Source organism: Primulina tabacum, chromosome 1, assembly GCF_025594145.1.
Source record: "Primulina tabacum isolate GXHZ01 chromosome 1, ASM2559414v2, whole genome shotgun sequence".
In the NCBI taxonomy this organism is placed as follows: domain Eukaryota; kingdom Viridiplantae; phylum Streptophyta; class Magnoliopsida; order Lamiales; family Gesneriaceae; genus Primulina; species Primulina tabacum.
Window position 1 is genome coordinate 4,328,538 of NC_134550.1, and position 19,778 is coordinate 4,348,315.

General features: G+C 34.1%; 2 protein-coding genes across 2 annotated transcripts; both read right to left on the reverse strand.

The window, feature by feature from the left end:
- Positions 1-1,534: 1,534 nt before the first annotated feature.
- LOC142529080 (DNA repair protein RAD4) lies at positions 1,535-10,547 on the reverse strand. Its single transcript, XM_075634507.1, is given in 15 exon segments — positions 1,535-2,069; positions 2,290-2,499; positions 3,305-3,402; positions 3,405-3,456; positions 3,549-3,743; positions 3,846-4,191; positions 4,787-5,548; positions 5,987-6,036; positions 6,753-6,854; positions 6,943-7,035; positions 8,596-8,688; positions 8,786-9,061; positions 9,867-9,979; positions 10,081-10,134; positions 10,357-10,547. Coding segments are annotated over 15 exon segments (2,856 nt in total). The 5' UTR covers positions 10,397-10,547; the 3' UTR covers positions 1,535-1,697.
- A 569-nt stretch (positions 10,548-11,116) lies between these two features.
- LOC142529156 (uncharacterized) lies at positions 11,117-16,534 on the reverse strand. The gene is made up of 5 exons (XM_075634634.1): positions 15,295-16,534; positions 13,071-13,129; positions 12,835-12,963; positions 12,204-12,339; positions 11,117-11,582 (listed from the first exon to the last, which is right to left on the reverse strand). The coding sequence occupies exons 1-5, from the start codon at positions 15,991-15,993 to the stop codon at positions 11,244-11,246; spliced, it is 1,362 nt and encodes a 453-aa protein (XP_075490749.1). The 5' UTR covers positions 15,994-16,534; the 3' UTR covers positions 11,117-11,243.
- Positions 16,535-19,778: the final 3,244 nt, after the last annotated feature.

Genomic DNA, 19,778 nt, shown 5'->3' on the forward strand with positions numbered 1-19,778 from the left:
ACAAATTGTGCATAATTCTCATTCTATTTATAAATGGTATGAGAATAATTCTAAAGCTTTGTGGACAAAATAGATAAATTTTTTGTGCATTTTATTGAGACATCCAGTTTCACTTTATTTCCTCCAATATTATCTCGATATATTTCGAGGTGGCTAAAAAGTTGTTTTTGTCTCTTTTTTTAGTCAAAGTTCCTAACCAACTAATTCATAAGATATGTCGCCAAAAAAATTCACTTAGCCAAATATTGAAATTCAAATAAATTCTACAATATTTCATAAAATTAATTTTGACTATCATAAAATACTTATGAAATATAAACAGTTGTATTATTATATGAGATATTGAATAAGACAAATACTTCGACATATATTTGAATGATATCTCATATGCCTATCTTAATTACGTTATTCGTGTCTTTTCTCAAGATTTTTAAAATACCATAATTAATTTTGTATGTCGTTCCACAAGATACAAAATATTTAAAAACAAAATGTAAACTCAATAGAAAAAAATTTGTTTTGTTTCAATGAATAATATAATATTATGTTCTAGATACAACAAATGAGATTGAAACTATATCAATCTCATGACATGATGCACGCAATCATTGTTCTAAAGCTTTCAAAAAAATGACGAACGAAGCGACTTTCTTGAATTACGTCAAATTAAACGAGGACACAATTCTAAGATATAGTCATTTGAAGAGATTTTCAAGTATTTTTTATCACAGTGATTGAGAAATAGTTGTTAAAATTTATTAACTTTACAACTATATGTTGATAATATTGATACTAAATATATAAAAACGATATCACAAATATCACGATGTTGGAAGAAGGTGCAACATCATTCATTGGTTATGTTGTTGAAGAATATATAAGTTATGCATACTTTTAGTCACAAGTAAAAATCTATCACGACTACAAGCATTTTTTCTTAAGAGTTATAGTTGATGATTGTCAAAAACTGAAAAATCATTTAACAACAAAACAAATAGTCGAAAAAACAAGATTATCAGATAAAAACAATGTAGAAAATCGAAAAAATGTCGTGATAAGGAATCAAGCTACGAGCATGTCAGATCCCAGATGAGGATTGTAAATAACATAATAGATGTTAAAAAAGACAAGATACTTGTTGAGTATACCAAAATGGTTATATGCATATTATAACAAACTACGACAAAGAAATGTTGAGTTGTCAAAATCAACCAAGAAGCATATTGAGAAGTGTGTCAAGTGGATAAGACAAATTCTCCTATTCATATAACGTCTATGGTCATGATTTTTTATTTTTTGTGGCTTAATTTATTTCAATTGATAAATGCCATTAATCATGTTTTAATTCATTTAAATATGATCAAAATTTTGTACATATATTTTCGGCGGTTTAGATTTTCAGGTGCGCTTGCATTTTTCTAGTTTGTTAAATATATAAAGTTTAAAAAGTAAATGTTTATAGATTTTTTGATATCATTAATAAAATACTACGTTAAAAAAAAAGGAGTAACAATAGGATCCTCTGGCTCACGTACCAGGAACATTTGAGATAATATACAACATATAGGCACAACCTTAGATTCAAAAATTACATGGGAACATAACCTAAGTGTTGGTTCTGCGCAGATTGAGCAACTAACAACACATGCATCTCCTACAACTATGATAATACAAGAATTATACATAGAAGCAGGGTTCTACAATTCCTCGAACTGAATTGAGAATCCACAACGGCATCGCTTCACTCTTGTCGAGCCATCTTCATTGAATGCTTGCTCGTCTAAAGTAAATTCGTGTTCGTGGTCATGGTTTCTTGGTGATTTCATTTTTTGCTCCGGGCATTTTGGAGAATCATCACTTTTCTCGGTACCGACAGCTAATTTATGGTACTTAACGCCAGGTGCTGGGACGTCAAAAGAGGATTGTGATGTTGATCCTTCCCCGTAGCTGTTGTTCAATCTCTGCCGAATGACTATGGAAGAAAGAAGCTGGTACCACCTTGAAAGTGCCCGTACCTCGTCCTGTTTTCTCTCTTCAGCCTTCCTTCTATCTTCCTCCTCTGCATATGCCTAACAAATATAATCATCATCAAACACAGCAAAGAATGAAATTTTTTATTCGGGTATAATTGTTTTACCAAGGTGGCAACTGCTCAACAATGATGACTAAATGACTTCATCAAACAAACATACATTAAGGTTTCAAGATTCCATGACATACCGAAATATAAATATTTTTTAAGGAATATTCGATAAAACAACAATCGAGATTTGATAGTTTGTTACTTACCTCTAGAATGGAATCATTAAATTCTTCACAAACAACAATACCCTCAAAGACGGGAAAGGATCGATCATTTCTGTATTCAAATCCAACCATAGCAGGGGCAAAATCGATACCGAGCCTTTTCGCAACAGGTTGTATCCTTGGAAAAGGCAAGTGGACTGTACCTGGTGGGAGGCATTTCTCAGACCACACCTCCACTTGACCGCGTTCATTCTACCAAGTAGAATATAGAAATCAGCAGTTCACAAATGCAAAATAAGTGAAAAATTTTTATCGTTATATAATCTAGTATAAGGCTATGACAAGTATTGGTACGGATCCTTCCTTTTAAGTATGATATACTAGATCTCCCGACAAAACAAAAGGTGAATTACAATGATGTCTCTCAATATCACGAAGCAGCATAGCAAGAACAAAAAACTAACACTGAGAAATAATCTAAACTTCGTAGAAACATATTTAGCAGATAAGCTTTAACAATGTATTAAACTTACCGGTTCTGTAAACATGTTTTCACTTCGGTTACAGCAAATCGCATCATGCATAAATTTTTTTTGAAGATAAATATTTGTCAGATCATATATAGGAAATTCTAAATACTCAAGTCTCACTCCCATTCAGCTGACTTCGATACATGGCACTAACATATTTAAAAATAGATCTTATGCACATCAAATTATAGGTGCTAAATAGATTCAGAGTTTGCTTAAAGGTACCAATTCCTTATAGGCTGCTAAAAACAGGGATTAATGTAACCGTGTGCCCCTGCCAACCAAACAAGATTCAGCTGACATCACCTGGAATTCGACTTCATATAAAAAATGAGTGTTAATATCCTCACTAAAAGAAAACTATTTCCTGTGTACCAAATGGAATTCCTAAACAATCACTCATAATGTGGTTCGGAGAATATAAAATATAGGGAATCTAATATTATGTTTTTCATTCACAATTAATAAAGCATTCGTTCAATGATCTAATCCTCTAAATCCATCATAGTATGAAAACATAGATCTACCTTAGGAACAATCCCATTAACAGGACGAGGAAGCAACAATGGTTCAGTTTGCCACTTCCCATATAGATCGATATTCTTTTCATTGTTGGCATAAGTAATTCATTGTCTTCTGCCACTTCCTTTTTATGTTGCTTCATAGAGCGCTTAAGAACCTGAAATAATATAGCACTTACTTACACATCCTCATAAAAGTTAATCAAACTAAGTGAATCGACCAAACATAAATTCCAGTACAATATCTGACCTTAGCAGGAAGTTCATCAGCTTTGACTTGCAGCCCCTCACGCAACCACATCTGTCTTGTATGAAGTATTTGGACACAAGTGCGTGGATATACAGCATGCCCGGAACAAAAGCCCAACACAAGTCCCTTGGGATAAATTATCTGATACTTCTTAAGCCATCTTTCAATCGCATATAAATGATGATTTTTGTAAGCCTGATAAAGTAAAATTACAGGAAATAAAAACTATGTTAGCCGTTATTTCTAATAGTTGTAAGAAAAACACTTGGATTATATACATATGGTGTCTTGTCATACAAGTTGATTGGTGGGAAGTGGTTCAGTTAGTGCTCTAGTTGCTAATTCCATATCTTCAAGAGAGCTCAAAGTGGCATTAAACGAGGCTTCTATACAGGAATCAACAGCCTTCTTCTCACCAAATTCTTCAGACGCTCCATCTAAATCTTTAGCATTTAGAACACATCCATTATTCAGATTTGCTAATACAGATGGTTCAACCTTCTCATCACCTAAAGCTTTCTGACCAAAATTGACAGTGCCACCGGTTTCACCTGACTCCAACTCCTTCAATCGTGACAACACAGAATCCCACCAGGTCGAATTGATCCTTTGTGATGCTACCTTGTACCATTGAGTACAATATCTGACATGATAATCTTCGTGAAAAATGGAATTTATTCTATGAGGGATTATTAGCTGAATAAAATAAAGTTCCTCTAGCAAGGGATCCTAAAAAGGCCAGAAGCCTTCAACTTACATAGCACCTCACGTGCACAAACAATAGACAACCTAGTAAGACAGTGTGCATCCGCATAATACCTATGTAAATCAGAATTTACGGACATTATCAATTAATATGTAACTATTTCCTCCTAACTGATTATCATATAGCTTAATACACATATTTTTAAGCATAACTTTTAGTATCTATTTTATAATCCACACATGAATTCATGTTATACTTAATTACTGTATCTGAAACTATGATATTGATATCAGATAGAGGCTTTGGAGCAACCACTTGGTCCAATTATTGTTATGGTAGCTTTTCTTCAAAATATCATACTTTAAAAATTTTCTGCTATGCCACCACGCAGTCACCGGCCAACTTCATTCTCCACATAAAGTAATCAGAATCAATACACATTCATACCGAGATAATCGTCTACTACTTTAAGAGGAGAAAACCTAGTGGTCAAGATACAGCTCAACAATCAAACACTCTGAAGGTTTTTAACCTGCGTGTCACGTCTTTAGCCCCATTTCCAGAAAAAGCAACGACGTATCTCAATGATGTTTTGCATGCAGCAGCTGCAGCTTCTACCTTACTCTCTCCATCAACAATTGCATTTACAACATCAATATGCACCCATTTTCCAGTCAAATTATCTCCAGCACAAAATACCTCGGCCCAATAAATGGGAGCTCCCACCTTTCTGGATCCAATAGCTGTAGATATTTCGTGTGAGGAAGTTTGAGATTCTTCTAGTTTGATTTTCTTCGTTCTTCTATATGGTGGAGAATGAGTTGAAGAAGTGCTTGGTGATTCCAACACTGTAGATGTCATGCTGTGTTTAGAACTTTCAACAGCAGTGGCTGAGAGTGCCATCTCCAACTGCATCTGAAATTCAAGATCTCCTTTTCTCTTCAATCCCTCAACCTGAACATCGCATGATTCAGAAGCATTATATGGGTTTTTGTAGACTAATTCATCCAACATTTTTTCTTTTGGTTTACTAGTGATTCGAGAAACTTGGGATTTGATTATGTGCTTTTTGGACTTTTCTGTCTCAGATATGTTGGCGCTTTTTGCATCAGTCTGACCACTCTCCTTGACATCTGACAAGGATTTGAGAGAGAGAGTAGATGAATAGCTTGGTCCACCCACCATCGGCGTTGAGGAATTAAAAATATTCTTCTGCCCCTTGCCTACTTCAACAGCAAATTTCCATTTGTCTGCATCTGGCTTCAAGGATATCACATCTAAAATGGAGACAAACCTGAAAAAAACAAGAATTTTAACACTTGAGAGTTTGAAAACGAAGATTTACATATGAATAAAGACGAAAGGTCATCAAAAGGATCATATGGGGACCCAAAAATTGTAGCACAAATGAGACAAATATTACGAAAAATTTAGGGCTCGATCTTGCTCGAACATTTTATTGTATTCTGCTCATATCTTTACTTCAGGAACAAAAAATAACACCCAACTCTATGAGTATGCAGGCCAACAATTGTATTAGCTAGAGCTAAAGTTGACAAGAATTTTGGACTTATTAGAGGCTACAATTATGCACGCACACCAGTTTTACATCGCATGCACAAAGACATGGAATAAACATAATAAAAACCTCATAATTACACCTAACAAGAAAAGGAGGCCAGTAACAAACTAAAAGTAGCATCAGGCATCAAGTGATGATAAAATTGCATACCGAGTCTTCAGATTTAGAGCCCTAAATAAGGCTACACATAAAGCCACAACCTGCAACAGAAGTAATAAAGTGGCTGTCAAACTCAATATTTAACATTGTTTCACTCGATAGCAAGCATTAAAAAAAAACATAAATCCAACTCTAAAATTTAGGATAAAAATATGATAAAACATGATATTCTGCAAAAATTACTATGAGCATCAAATAAAAGTAAAAATACTAATCTCGGAACTTCAGGAGGGATAATCAATTACGTCGATGGTTCTACCAAAAATGAGCATTGTATCCTATGTTCTTTTACCACATCCTATATATCCATATGACTCGCAAATTACATAATATTGCTATACAGTACCCTCAAAAAATTGCTACTAAGGTCCATATTAACGCCTATAGAAACTTTTCTCCAGAATTTCTGTTTTTCTATTTGACTGATTCAGCTAAAAGCTATAGCACACCTTGGGTGCATAATTTGGTCCCCAGTGTATGGTCACAGAAGTTCCCTAATGAACTCAAATTCAAGCTGCCAGAGTTAAAAAACACAGTTCGCATTGCATCAAGTTCTGAAAGCTAGAAAATCGATTTTGGCAGATCTCTGGCAGATACATTGTAAATGACTTTAATGAGGAACTCATTAAAATTGGTCTTCACATTCTACATAGACCTACAGAATTGCTAACTCAACACTGAGTTTCTTCAAGTAGCATGCCTATAGCCAGAGAGAGAAAGAGATTACATAACATAAATAGAAAGAGTAGAAGCATACCGCTTCTGGAGTACCCTCTCGAGTTTCCAAAGTAGATGCTAATGCGCAATGACATGTCTTTTCAACTAAACTTGGACTACATACACTGAAGTTATTGTGGAACTGACAACAAGCAGAGAAAACAGAAAAGTACTATAAAGTCCTACAAAAGGGGAAAAACGAATGTGTACTAGAAAGCTCATAGTCATACCCAATTGACAAGCGGAGACAGATGACTAGCTGCAAGTTTTGGAGACTCTGCTATCTTCAGCAAGTGAGTTGGCAGAAGAGAAAGAAGAGAAGCCTGCAATTCGAAACAACAGCAAATTAGTTCATGAAAACAAACATTGTATGTATGCATAAAAATATTGAAAAAATGATTATTTTATATTTTTGTTCAAGTTACATTTGAAAACAGAAGATTTACTTGCAAGTTCGTAGAGCAAAAAAATACTTTCTAATAAAACTGTAATTTTTTTAAATAGAATAGTATTTGGTTATCAATCATTCAGCATATTAAGCATTTTTCGAATTATTTGATGTCCTTCTAATTTTAATTGAACTTAAATTATTCATGAAAGTTTGCACTTCAAATTCAAAATTTAGCTTCTATGAATTTCTTTTTATCTTTATAAATAAATAGAAATAAACTTGTGAAATATGGCTGATTCTGATACATGCTTCATATCCTTCTTTAACAAATCTGAGGTTAATGTGAAACTGGCAGCGTATAAATTTGGAGCTCAAAATGAAAATTAATGGTCAATTTCGTACGGTCTTTTAAAATTAAGATTGAAATTAGTTTTGTAAGTACATATTTAGAGTCCTAAATATGTAACTATTATGCATTCTCTCTTGAAATATATAGGGAGATGTTATATATTATCTCATTGTGGAAAAAGGAGGCAAACTGAGAAATCAAGAAATGAAGAGGCAGAGAAGGACTATGAGAGTTAAATATAGGATAGAGAATTGCGTTCATGAAAAATCATTCGTGAAATTTCAATCTCGTCCAAAGGAAGAAAATTAATAGTGGCGTTCAATTATCAGTTTTTAAGAACGATACCAAATTCCAATATAATTAACCATTGAAAGCAAATCAAAACATATGGAAACCATTATTCTTTCCATTAAAAAAAAGGTACAATTAATCTACAGCAACTCAATTATGGCCATGGCATGTTTTGGTCCAGGACTTAGTTAAAGGCTCCAGGCAGCCAATATTTTGGGGTTTTGGGGATACAAAACACTTCCAATTTATTTGCCAATACCACTGGAAAAATAAGTGACGTGAAGAATGGCATGCATCCTCAAATATGTGGTTTTACATTGTACTTCGACAAAAAAGAAACAAAAAACTAAGAACTTGATTTCCAGATGGTAAATAGCATCAGAAATCATAGCACACATGAGGATATTTCTGTAAAATTAATTCTATGAAATAAATGGAAGCATAAATGCAGAGGATTCAAATGCTAATACAATGGGTTAAAACAGCCAGGCAAAAATAATTCTTCGAAAAAATTAAGCATTGGATCGCTATAATCTAATATGAAAGAGACTGTAACTGATCTTTCATCAGTTCATACAATCATGTATTAAGTCCTTTGCGCTCAACATTATATTGAATTTATCACCCATCAATCACTTGTCCATTAAATGGACAAACAATACTATGGCCAATGCCACAACCACTTATTTCTTTGACACTTGATAGGCTGCATTCACAGAACTGCTCGGCTTGAATGGACAATGGTATAAGTAGAACATAGAAATAATTCATATAATAGTAAATATACATCCTGGTCATAAAGATGTGCATCAAAGAGGTCACAAAACACAGACAAGGTGAAAAGATAATGACCTGGATTAGTGGATCATTACAAGCACCGTCAATCAACCTTCCCCTTCCTAACAGGCAAAGCAAATGACACTTGTGCACAACCTCAGCCACTTCCTGAAATCAAACAAGATTGGATATAAAAATGCAGGAAGTAAATGAGCCCACCTTTGAAAGACAATGTTCATGCTTATATTCGAATTGTATACGCTACCTTCTCTTCTGAAGTGGCTCTTCGCACAGACTTCCGCTTAGCCAAGCCAGGCGAAACATCAAACTCAACTGAAACTCCACTGACTAAATCTTCTTGATATTCTTTTGGTGAAGATAATGTAGGAATTGAACCATCTTCCCAATCAGAATCTTCATACTCCTCGTCCAGATTATAATACTGTTCGATTGCATCTCCTCTACAAGAATCAGCGTCTGCTGTATCCTTTTTTTCTGTTTTATCCAATAATTCTTTGTTGTTCTCCTTTAATTCTATTCCCTGCTAAAAATGGTATCAAAATTTTGTAGACATTGCCAAATTGAATTAGTTGAAAAATGAGATGTAAGAATGCCCATCTTCACTCAGCATATCCCATTGATCTCATACACACTAGACCGTAGGAAGTAATTGTATCATGCATACATTAAATTAAAAAAATTAATTCTTCAGCAACTGTTCATCATATTCAAAATCTAAAATCATTTGCTTTTTTCCAATTACAATTACTTCATATGTAGTATTATATTTCAAGATTCAGTATTTGATTACACGCAAAATCTGGTGTATGCATAAATCATGGGTTAGTATTCATAAGTATCATAGTTAATGACAGCAACATATTACATGTGCTCCTTTATAAAATCCCGATAAGATGAAGATATATAGTTAACACTCAACAGTCTACTCTGTGTTTTGTGTGGGCACTAAAAGTTTAAGGAGTAGGAAGTAAACCACTATAATCTATCACTATTTATTAAGCGGGAAATCCGTTTATAAACTTATTTGGTGTTTAGGGAAAAGCACAACCCAAACAACAGTCAGATAAAAATAATTCAACTCCACTTATGAAAAGTAATTCAACTTTTCGTCTATCAATTTGAAAAGAGAAAAAAAAAAGAAATTTCCCTCTGTCATTTCTTATATCATGTATTCCTTCATCTTTCTATATTTTTACTTGATAAACTGACAAAAATTATTGTCATTTTTAAGGGGGGAGAAACAAGAACCATGCGCCTCACTATCACTAGTTGTGAATAACAGACAAATACCATCGCCCAAAAAATCAAAACGGTAGTAAATATACCTCAGCTGCAGATTCACAGAGCCGCAAATAAACATCATCTTCTTTGTTAGACCCTTTTTTAACTCTTCTTAAAAGTTTTGCCACCGCGTCTCCAGATATATCCAAAAGAGTCCCTGAAATACCATTTAAAATTCCCAGTCATAAATCAAACGTAATGCATAACAAAAACTCCTCTAAATTCAGTCTTATAGTAAAATGGGCATAATAAACTCACTTTTATCATCAGAGATATCTGATAAAAGACGGGTTTTCTTTGCTCCCTTCTCACCTGGCCACACAGAAAACGCTAGTAAGCTCCACCGTTCAGATATTGTAGACTCTAAGCCGCAATTAGGCTCTCAAAACACACACACACACACAGGTACATATTCCACTGAAAATCCTGAAACGGATTTCTAAAGGCCTTTGTGCGAACAATCGGACATCAAAAGATCGATTTTCCAAAAACAAACAAATAGTGTGAGCTTGGGAGTGGAATTCGTGTACGTACCCGTCGATTGTGGTCGCTTGGATTGGCTTCTGGTTCGCATTCTCGTTGAAATGCGCGCGCCTCTTACGCATGTAGGAGTAGGAAATCAACCAAGAAAAGGCGTCGCTTTTATACTCAGTTTGGCGGTTGAGGAACGAAGAGTGCCCGGCTAGCTGATGGAGTGCCGCGCGCCGTGGGCCGTGACAGAGGCCCAAACTTTTTGAAGGCCTGATGTAGTGGCCCAAATTTGTAGAAGTTTCTTCAATGAAAACTCAAGGACATATGTGTCAATTTGTAGCATTATCCATCACACTGTGGAGGATGTGAGGAAATAAGTATGTACAACTTATTCTTTTGGGATTTGGGAAAAAATAATAAACGTTTTCTTTTCTTTTCTTTTTTAATGAAAAATATTTCATTAGAAAAAATAAAAAATTTAAATATACAAATACACTGATCATTCCCAGAAAATATTTACATACCACTACGAAAATACATCACTAGATCGAAATATGAAAAACATCAATAGAGCTTAGGATAGAACGGAAGACATGTATCTTGATTTTCTTGATCGTCTCTTCAACGTCGGGCACTTCGCAATCGATGATGGCTCGATTCCATATGTTCCAAACATGGTACACAGTTGCTACAAGCGACGAGCATCTCATCCTATTTAACATTGAGTTACCCCCATAAACGTTTTCTTATCATTACAACACTCGGCACACAAACTTACAGCGGAACAAAAAATCACAGCTTCTTGTCTTTGTCCAAACAGGTGTACAAAAAAACATGGTAAGAAAACAAACCACGTTCATGTTCAACTATCATCGAGTGCGTACATGTGTTCAAAGAATAAATACAAAAATTTACTAAGAAATCAAGTTTTGAAGCAAAATTTTCGCCTTTTATGAATCAGGGGCATTTTCAACGACCGGGTCAGAGGCCCCTTGTTTCAATATCAAATTCCCTGACTCAGTCTTCTTGAAAAGCTTCTTCACTAAATAATTCCAATTGGTCCTAGCATCCGTATGTTCTGTTTTTGAAGAATTTCCGGTGTCATCTGGAGATCCATTTTCAGTATTTCCCCAAGTTTCTTCTTCTGCAGACGAAACAGCATGAGGTATATTCAAACTGACGGCTCTCTCCAATGCGTCCTTGTGTTCTTTCTCTCGAGTCTCCTTCCTGTCAAGTTTTTGTACCTTTGGTGGAGTCGTTATGGTCTCCGTACTAAGGTCTTTTAAATTCTGCATAACATTTGATGGAATATATAAAACCAATTTCTTTGAGTGTCTGATATCTAACCAGTAGATACAACCAGTTACAAAGCAATTCGTACAGAATTTTGTAGCCACTTTTTCAAGTAGTTAAAAGGGTAAATATGTACTTCTTTAGACTTGAGGATTCATAATCATTCACAATCTAACTGCTAGTGCGATTTCAGAAAACGACTGCATCAGATTGCTAGACATGTGACAATATATGATTAAATAATAACTTGCCATTATGTTTAGAGGTTTGGCCTAGTTTAGAACCACCATAACCTGATGGGAGACTAACAAACTAGTTTATTGGAAAAGAATCTTTACTATATATTATAATTAAAAAAAACTTTGTTATGTATTCTTGCAAGTGCTAAATACTTCTCTGTTTTTTTCTGGAGGAGAGTGAAAAGCTCGGAGGGTAGAATAACTTTATTGTTATTTCTCTAGGATAGGAAACTACAAAAGACCAAAGCCCGTGAACCAAATGAGAGTAAATCATTGGACTTGATTTTCAATTTCTCCGGGATTAAGATACCAAGTTTGCTAAGCTAGAGAAAAACTGAATGGTAAAAATGAGTTATGATACTACTGGCTTATGCTTACCACAAGAGCTTTTTCAGACTCTCGTTCGATCCAAATAATACCATGATCAGAGGTAGCATTGCATGACAAAACAATATGTTCAAATCTTCCATCAACAGGAATTGCAGTTCTAACCTCTGGGGGATACCTTCCACATCTGCAAGTACCCAGTAGTGAAATAAATCTTTAATTTTTTCCTCTCGTCATAATTGCAAGCATATAGAATTCTTTACACAACATTAAAGCACAAGGCTTACAAGCACCACGTCAGTAGTATTCCCATTGTATAGAAAAAAATAGTTATTGGAAATTGTGAAGATAGCTAGCTACTTGCATGAGGTTGGTGTTTGGTACCTCTGCTAATTATGAAAAAAGCAGTATTCAGTACATTTATATATTGCTAGGAATCTGGCAGCAATAGAGTTGCAGCAGCAGCACAAGAATTTAAGTAATGTCTGACACCAAATATAAAGACACTCGTTACCAAGTTCTGTGTGTGTGGCAATGACAAGAAGTGTGTACATGGCTACATGACACTGACGCATACATTAGGAGTGGTATTCAGGGATGCAGACAATGACATACTAAGGATTCAACAATAATAATATTTTCCTTTTACAAGATTCGGTATACTAATTTTGGTGCAATTTACCTGCAAAACTTCCTTTCCACGATGTGATATATCCGACCAGGGGCATATAGTCGTCTTGGATCTCTGAGCTTTCTACCTTCAGGAATGAATGTATCCCTCAGACAGATGAGAAACATTAAACAGGGCAAACTGTCCAAAGCAAAAAGACCTGGTTTAAATGATGATAAAATTCACTCCTTTCAGAGGCAAAGAATATAATTCGATGTTTTCGAGCAATATTACTTATAACTACTGACCAAAAGACGGATTTGAAAATGTCTTCCAGTGGAGTGGGTGTTCTGGGCAAGAAATCATCCTGAAGAATATCAAGTGAAAAGAGAGTAATTAGTTTAAGAAGCACTAGTGGTTTCAACCGATGAAATGAGATGGAATACAACATAGAATCATTTACTTCTTCGCAAGAGAGTTTCACTTAAAATGCAAAAAGAACTCTCCTCCACAGGAAAAATGAGAATAAAATTGGCCTTGGTTTCAGTTTCCCCAACACATTTTCCATCGAAAAAAATAAAACCAAACATTACCATCTCATTTTATTTCTCTTTCCCTAAAACACTTTCGCTCACATCACCCAACAGAATTATTTATTTTGATCCAAGTTTTCACTATCAAATACCTGGTGAATATATTGCATTCTAATCCAAAACATGCTATTTCAAAATTTTAAATAATTTTCTCTTATGACATGACATCAATACTTTCTACTGTGATTTGATATATGTACTAAAAACTTTATAAACATATACCATACTTGCCCAATACAGTTTCCCTAAAATGTCTCCGGAACAACCAAATGAAACCACAAAGTCAATTATGTGTATTTTTCTGAATCATGGTTCTAATTTTACGAGTAAAAACTGGATTGACATGCCTAACATACATACAAATTATAAATAATTTTCTTTTATGATATGGCATCGATATCAGACAAGTTGACATGATTTGATATCTACCATAACACTATAAACATGCACCAAACTCCGCAAAACCATTTCCCTAAAACTAAACTGAAACCAAAAAAAGTCCATTATGCCTTTTTTTCTGAATCATGGTTCTCGTTTTATGAGTAAAAACTTTATTTGACATAGAAGACATCCAGGTAATTTTCCATAGTACGAATCAGATATTAACTTCATTTGAAAAAAAAAAATTCTAGATCAAAATTTTTCAGCATATTTTAGTACCCCGCACCCCCATGGTTACCCCATATTCTTCTCTAGGTCCTAAAATAATCCATCATAGTGGGCAAAACAACCAAAGATTTAATCGATCCAATTCTGATCCACCCTAACCCAACCTGGAAACAGTGGTCTCGTGATAGTTCTTTAATCAAGGTCAAGGGAATGAAATTCAAGGCTCTTTTGTTCAGCTTGATCCACCCACATAACAAGACAAACTCAACAAAAGTAGGAATAGCAATTAAATCACTGATTTGAGGTATACTGATGACTACTCAATTTTTCTTATCAACACTGAATGTCAATTTCGAATATTTCATAAAATATAGCCAAAAGAATTCTTGAAGGAGTAGGACCTATACGCTGATTTCATTCAGGTGAGTTTTTAACCTCAAAATGAAGTGAAGAGGCAGAGATAACACTGGGGCACGTTTTGCCCCCGATCAGGTTAACCAGTACCAAGGCACATGTAGAACGTTTTATTAATTTCAATAATGCAGCCTAGTGGTCTTGTTCCTGTTTCAAACAACATGAGATTATTTTTTAACGGAGTAAGATGAATGTCACATACAACAATTATGATTATGATCTTTTCCTTCGTAACACACTCTAAAAAACATGTGTACAAACATCTGTGACAATAGCTAAAACCTAAACAAGTTCCTCCTTCACATTTTAAGATTAATGATATACAATGATGCTGATGCAATATTCATCTATTCCCAAGGAGAGAATGGTTTTTCATGAGCTGGAGCACCTCTCCGTTTCTATCGATTACCTCAAAGTGATTCGAACAGAAATTAATGTAATTGGCAGGATCTTAAAAGTGACAAGGCAATGTGATTTTAGGCTACTATATAATTTCTTGAACTACTTTTATGCCTTGCCAATTGATCCAAGAAACCAATTTATGTGATTTAAGTAATTTACACTTCCACTAATCAAAAGTAATGTTCGCTCAATCATCCATACGTTCACGTTAGCTCGACTACAAATAGGTAAAGACTCTAACATCTTTTCCATTTCCATAAGGTTTACATAATAGTGTTGCAGCAAGGTGTCCATAACTTTATATAATTAAAGCAAGAAAGAAAATAAATAGCTAGACATAGCGGTTTCATTTTCCAATAAAAAAAAAAGAAGAATCTCATCGAAATGAATTAAAGATTGCAATTCTAAACAAAATATATTTGCCAATATACAGCTGAAGGCAAAACAGTAAATCCCCTACAAACAAACCAATAATGACAAAAAATAATTGCCAGGGAACACCAAAACTACACACCTGAAGCACAACGGAGTATATAACATCAGCATACTTAACAGCCAGATTCAGCGACAAGCAACGAGCCGGTGCCACTGCGTAACACCTCAACAGACTCCTGGGAACTCCCCCTAATTGATTCCCATGGTTTGCCACAATCACAGTTAACAGCGTCGCAACTCCTGACCCCAACGAGTGGCCCGTAAAAACCATTTTGTACCCCCTTCCATTCTCCGTCCACAGTTTACTCAAAGTCACCGACTCAGCATCCAAAACCCATTTCGCTGATTTCAACAATCCGTGATGCACATATCCCCCATCGAACATCTGCATACCCAGCCGATTATCCAGCAGCATCCTGTAATCACCTTCTTTAGCCAAATTCAATCCGCGGATCGCAAGTACGATCTCTTGATTATCATGGTCGAGGTAAATCATGTAAGGAGGCGCGTGGCCAAGAGTTTGCTCGTATGTCACGCGCTTGACAACCCAGTCGGGGTTGAGGCGGTAGCCGCCTTGGGGGGCGTATTTGGGGCAGCGGAGGTCCGGTTCGTAGACTGCTAATATGACGCGGCAGACGCGCGGAATGGGCTCGAATTCCTCCGCGCTGGCAATGGTCCACGTAGCGCTGTCGTCCGCACCTATGTAGGTGCAGCGCTTCCACACCCACCGCATGCAGCCCAACATCACCACGCATTCCACCCCACAGCCCACCGACATTTCAGCAAGCAGATCAACCACAACTCAGAACTTGGAGTTGAATAGAACCCTTGTTTCCTGCGCTGGAGTAAAAGCTAAAAAAATGGTAACTTCACGTGGGAAGCCGATCAGAATCAGCAAAAAGCCTCACGTGGGTGGGGCCTGAAATTACTTGTAAATATGGAAACTCCGTGGATAATCAGATATAGAAAACCCAGAAACGGGTTTATTCCAGCGCTCAATCTTGAGATACAAGATTCCCCCCCTTTCTCCTCTCCTTTGTAATGATAGTAGTCATGCGTGTGACGCGCGTATTCCAAAAGAGTTGAATAAGCGAGGACGAAGAGACAAAGTGCTCGTTATATGTTCGAAGAATCGACCAGCTGGGAATGAGAAACGACTTTTTACAATAAGTAATAAAGAAATGAAAGAGACAGGTGGACATTGACATTGTTTCTCCACCCGCACCATGTCATTCTAGGCTCGTATGACCCCCACTCTACCAGGCACAACCAGTTAGGCTTCAACTTCTGGCCACCATAAACATAGCTTCTTCTTTTTTTAGTTGGGGTATGAATATTTTGTTATGATTGAGCTTCCGATTTTGAGATTTCTGAATCTCGAATTTGATAACAGTATCAAATTTAGGATCTTTATAAATGTCTGGTTGGTTTTCAAAATACGTTTTTCCGTGTTTCTAAAAATTATTATTACTGTTTTTTAGTTGAGAAAATGTTTATTATATTTAAAACTTGAATTTGAGACGCTTTGATGTCATATATGCTTAAAAGTCATCACCAAATTTATTATTACTTTTATTTAGGGGAGAATTTGTAAAATAAGATTGATCAACAATTTATTTAAAAAAATGACATCTTCAACGCTTGATAAGATCATTTTCTTAAATAAAGAATCGACCAAAATTAAAAACAAAATACTTTTTTTAGTTGATCACAAACTGGAATTATTATATTAATAAAGTATTATAATTTATAATGATTTCTATTATAATAATTAAATTTTTCGGATTCACTCTATTACTCCATTATCCCGAAATTTTTCCATAGAGTATTTTACCGGAGTGTAATTTTTTAAAAAACTAAAAATGACATTGATATATTGTTTTTCATTTTTTTAATGGAAAATTGATATATATATATATATATATATATATGCACGTGTGCGTGTGCGTGTGCGCGCGCGTGCGCGTGTGTATAAGTAGAATATTTACCAAGTATGGTATCTAAAATCATTTTATTTCTATATTATATTTTATATAAATGAAAGAGTTGCCTTATAATAATAGGAAATCCCTAATGCAGACGGCGATGACACTTGTATCTGTAGCTTGAAATCTTGAACTTACTCATACACTGTTTTTTTTTCTTGTAAAATAGTTATAATATTATATAAATTGGGACTATTGCCGCCCATTCAAGTGGAGGAGGAGTAAATTGAGAATAATTCAAATAATAGGTATTAAAACGACGAACTGCGCCGTTTTGGTTATATCTCACATCTCGGTGATTCAAATGACAAGCCTCAAAAACGAATAAATAAAAACTCAAATTTTCACAAGTCATATTTCATAGCATTTCAATTGTTTCGAATGTTATCTATACGAAATATTAGTTGCAAAATCGAGCTGACGAAAAGAAAAGAGCAATCAGCTCAGTTGGCCATTCTTGCCTTTTTGTCATATGTCTTAGCTTGGTTATTCAAATAGAACAATTTAGTATGCATTACAAATCTAAGAGAATGGTATACAAAACATCTTCACAAGTAAAAGAATGAATCTGGTCATAAGAAGCAGATAAACTACTATAAAGTTGCTGGTTTTGCACTGAATAAAAACCTAGTTTCAGATTGCCAATAGTTTGATCTATAAAACATATATCTCATACGAACTTAGAATTGAGATATTATTGACTACATGGAAATCTAATAGAAAAGCATATGACTTTTATGATTATCACTTTACCCAAAAATCGATGAATCGAGATTTATAATCAGGAGAACAACAGAGCTTGACTTGGTCATCTTGAATTGGTTAAGCTCAAGTAAGACCAAACAGATCGGATTAGATTAAACCAAGCTGATTTGATGGCAGACCATCAACATTCCAGTTCACAAAATGGTTAGAAATACGAATTTGACTGTTGCAATATTAGAATTCATACACAATATTTTCAAACGGTCATATTATTGAATCTAACATCTATATCATTATTGGATGTCATAAATACAATATATTGAAGATCAAATACAAGTTTTGGAAGAAGATTCAAAGCATGAGCAACATATATGAAGAGATTATCTAGAATGAGAGTAAGCCCAAGTGTGAGCTTCAAAGTTTATATGAGTGTGTCTTCCCTTAAATATATTAAAGATTGTGTTTGTAGTATTGACATAAGAGACGTTAAACATTATGCGAATTGTGAGATTGCGGACTACAATCGAGTGTGCTAGGAGTTTCAATTAGGCAATGTATACGTCCTAAGTTCAAATAAGTTTGTACAATGAGTTGTATAAATCAAAATTTTCTAGTGATACTTTATTAGATAGAAAAATAGTGTCATAAGAGTTGTTAATATTCGAACATCTATAAACAAATCTGTGTCTATTTATTTATATCATTTACTTACTATTGATAATGTTTTTAAGATGCATTGTTGTAGCATTTTGTATGTTCTTCAAATACAAAAATATTGTATGTCAAGTATTTATAAGATGTTTTAACAAATTTTTTTTTATATATTCAACTTGCAAATTTTTTTAAAAAAATTCAAAATGTTTAAGTGATTTTTACGATGAATTATTTTGAATGTCTTTAATTTGGTTGAAAATCAAATTCGATTTAATTTATTGGCATTCAATATTATAAAAATCGAGCTATTATAGCTCAAGATCGTATGAGGGGACAAACTTTAAGTGATTTTTACGATGAATTATTTTGAATGTCTTTAATTTAGTTGAAAACCAAATTCGATTTAATTTATTGATGTTCAATATTACAAAAATAGAGCTATTATAGCTCAAAGTTTGTCCCCTCATAAGATCCTATCATTTTGGTCCTTTTTTTGTTTTTGTTTTTTTTTCTGAAATCGTCTCCTTTTTCTTTGGCAGTCAAATTAATCTCTAATTTTTTTTTATTATTATTATGCTGAAGAGAGTAGGATTCAAATTTGAATCATTTTACATATTTCTACGAGTTTTTTTTATTGTGCCAAAATTTCGTATAAAAATTATTTTGTTTGACAATAAAATATGACAAAACAAAAAGACTTGTGTTATTAATATGGGTTATTTATCGTATTATCCCTTTTTATAATATTTTTAGCTTTCAATATTTAAATGTAAAACTTTCGGCCCATAAAATTTAAAATATATAATATATTTAGTTCTTGTCTTTAAATATATGGTCGTATAATAGTCTGGACTAAATATAGACATATTTCACTATTTTACCCGAATATATTTTAAATAAAGTGAATTTGTTAGGCAAGTCAATATTTTTAACACATTAAAATTAAAGTAGGTACTCGATTGACCTTTGTGACACAAGTTTAGTTAATCAATTTATTCATTGTCCTCGCTATTTACTTAACTTTAGTTTCATTTTATTGAATTTAAAATAATAAATATCAACACTCTTTTCTAATTCACCTGGATATGAGATCAAGAACAATGATGATAGGTTTATTACCATGAAATCTTGCAAATATAACGGGTATAATAATTAATGAGTTTGATTATTTAAAAAAAAATAGAAAAGCACAAGTTCAGTACTGTTTTTTGCTCCATAC

Bases quoted from the DNA above. Each gene is read 5' to 3' on its own strand.
- LOC142529156 (XM_075634634.1), bottom strand. From the start codon at position 15,993: ATGTCGGTGGGCTGTGGGGTGGAATGCGTGGTGATGTTGGGCTGCATG. The intron at 13,130-15,294 runs GTGTGTAGTTTT...GATATTCTTCAG, and splicing joins TATACTCCGTTGTGCTTCAG to GATGATTTCTTGCCCAGAAC. The intron at 12,964-13,070 runs GTCAGTAGTTAT...TGCTTTGGACAG, and splicing joins ATTTTCAAATCCGTCTTTTG to TTTGCCCTGTTTAATGTTTC.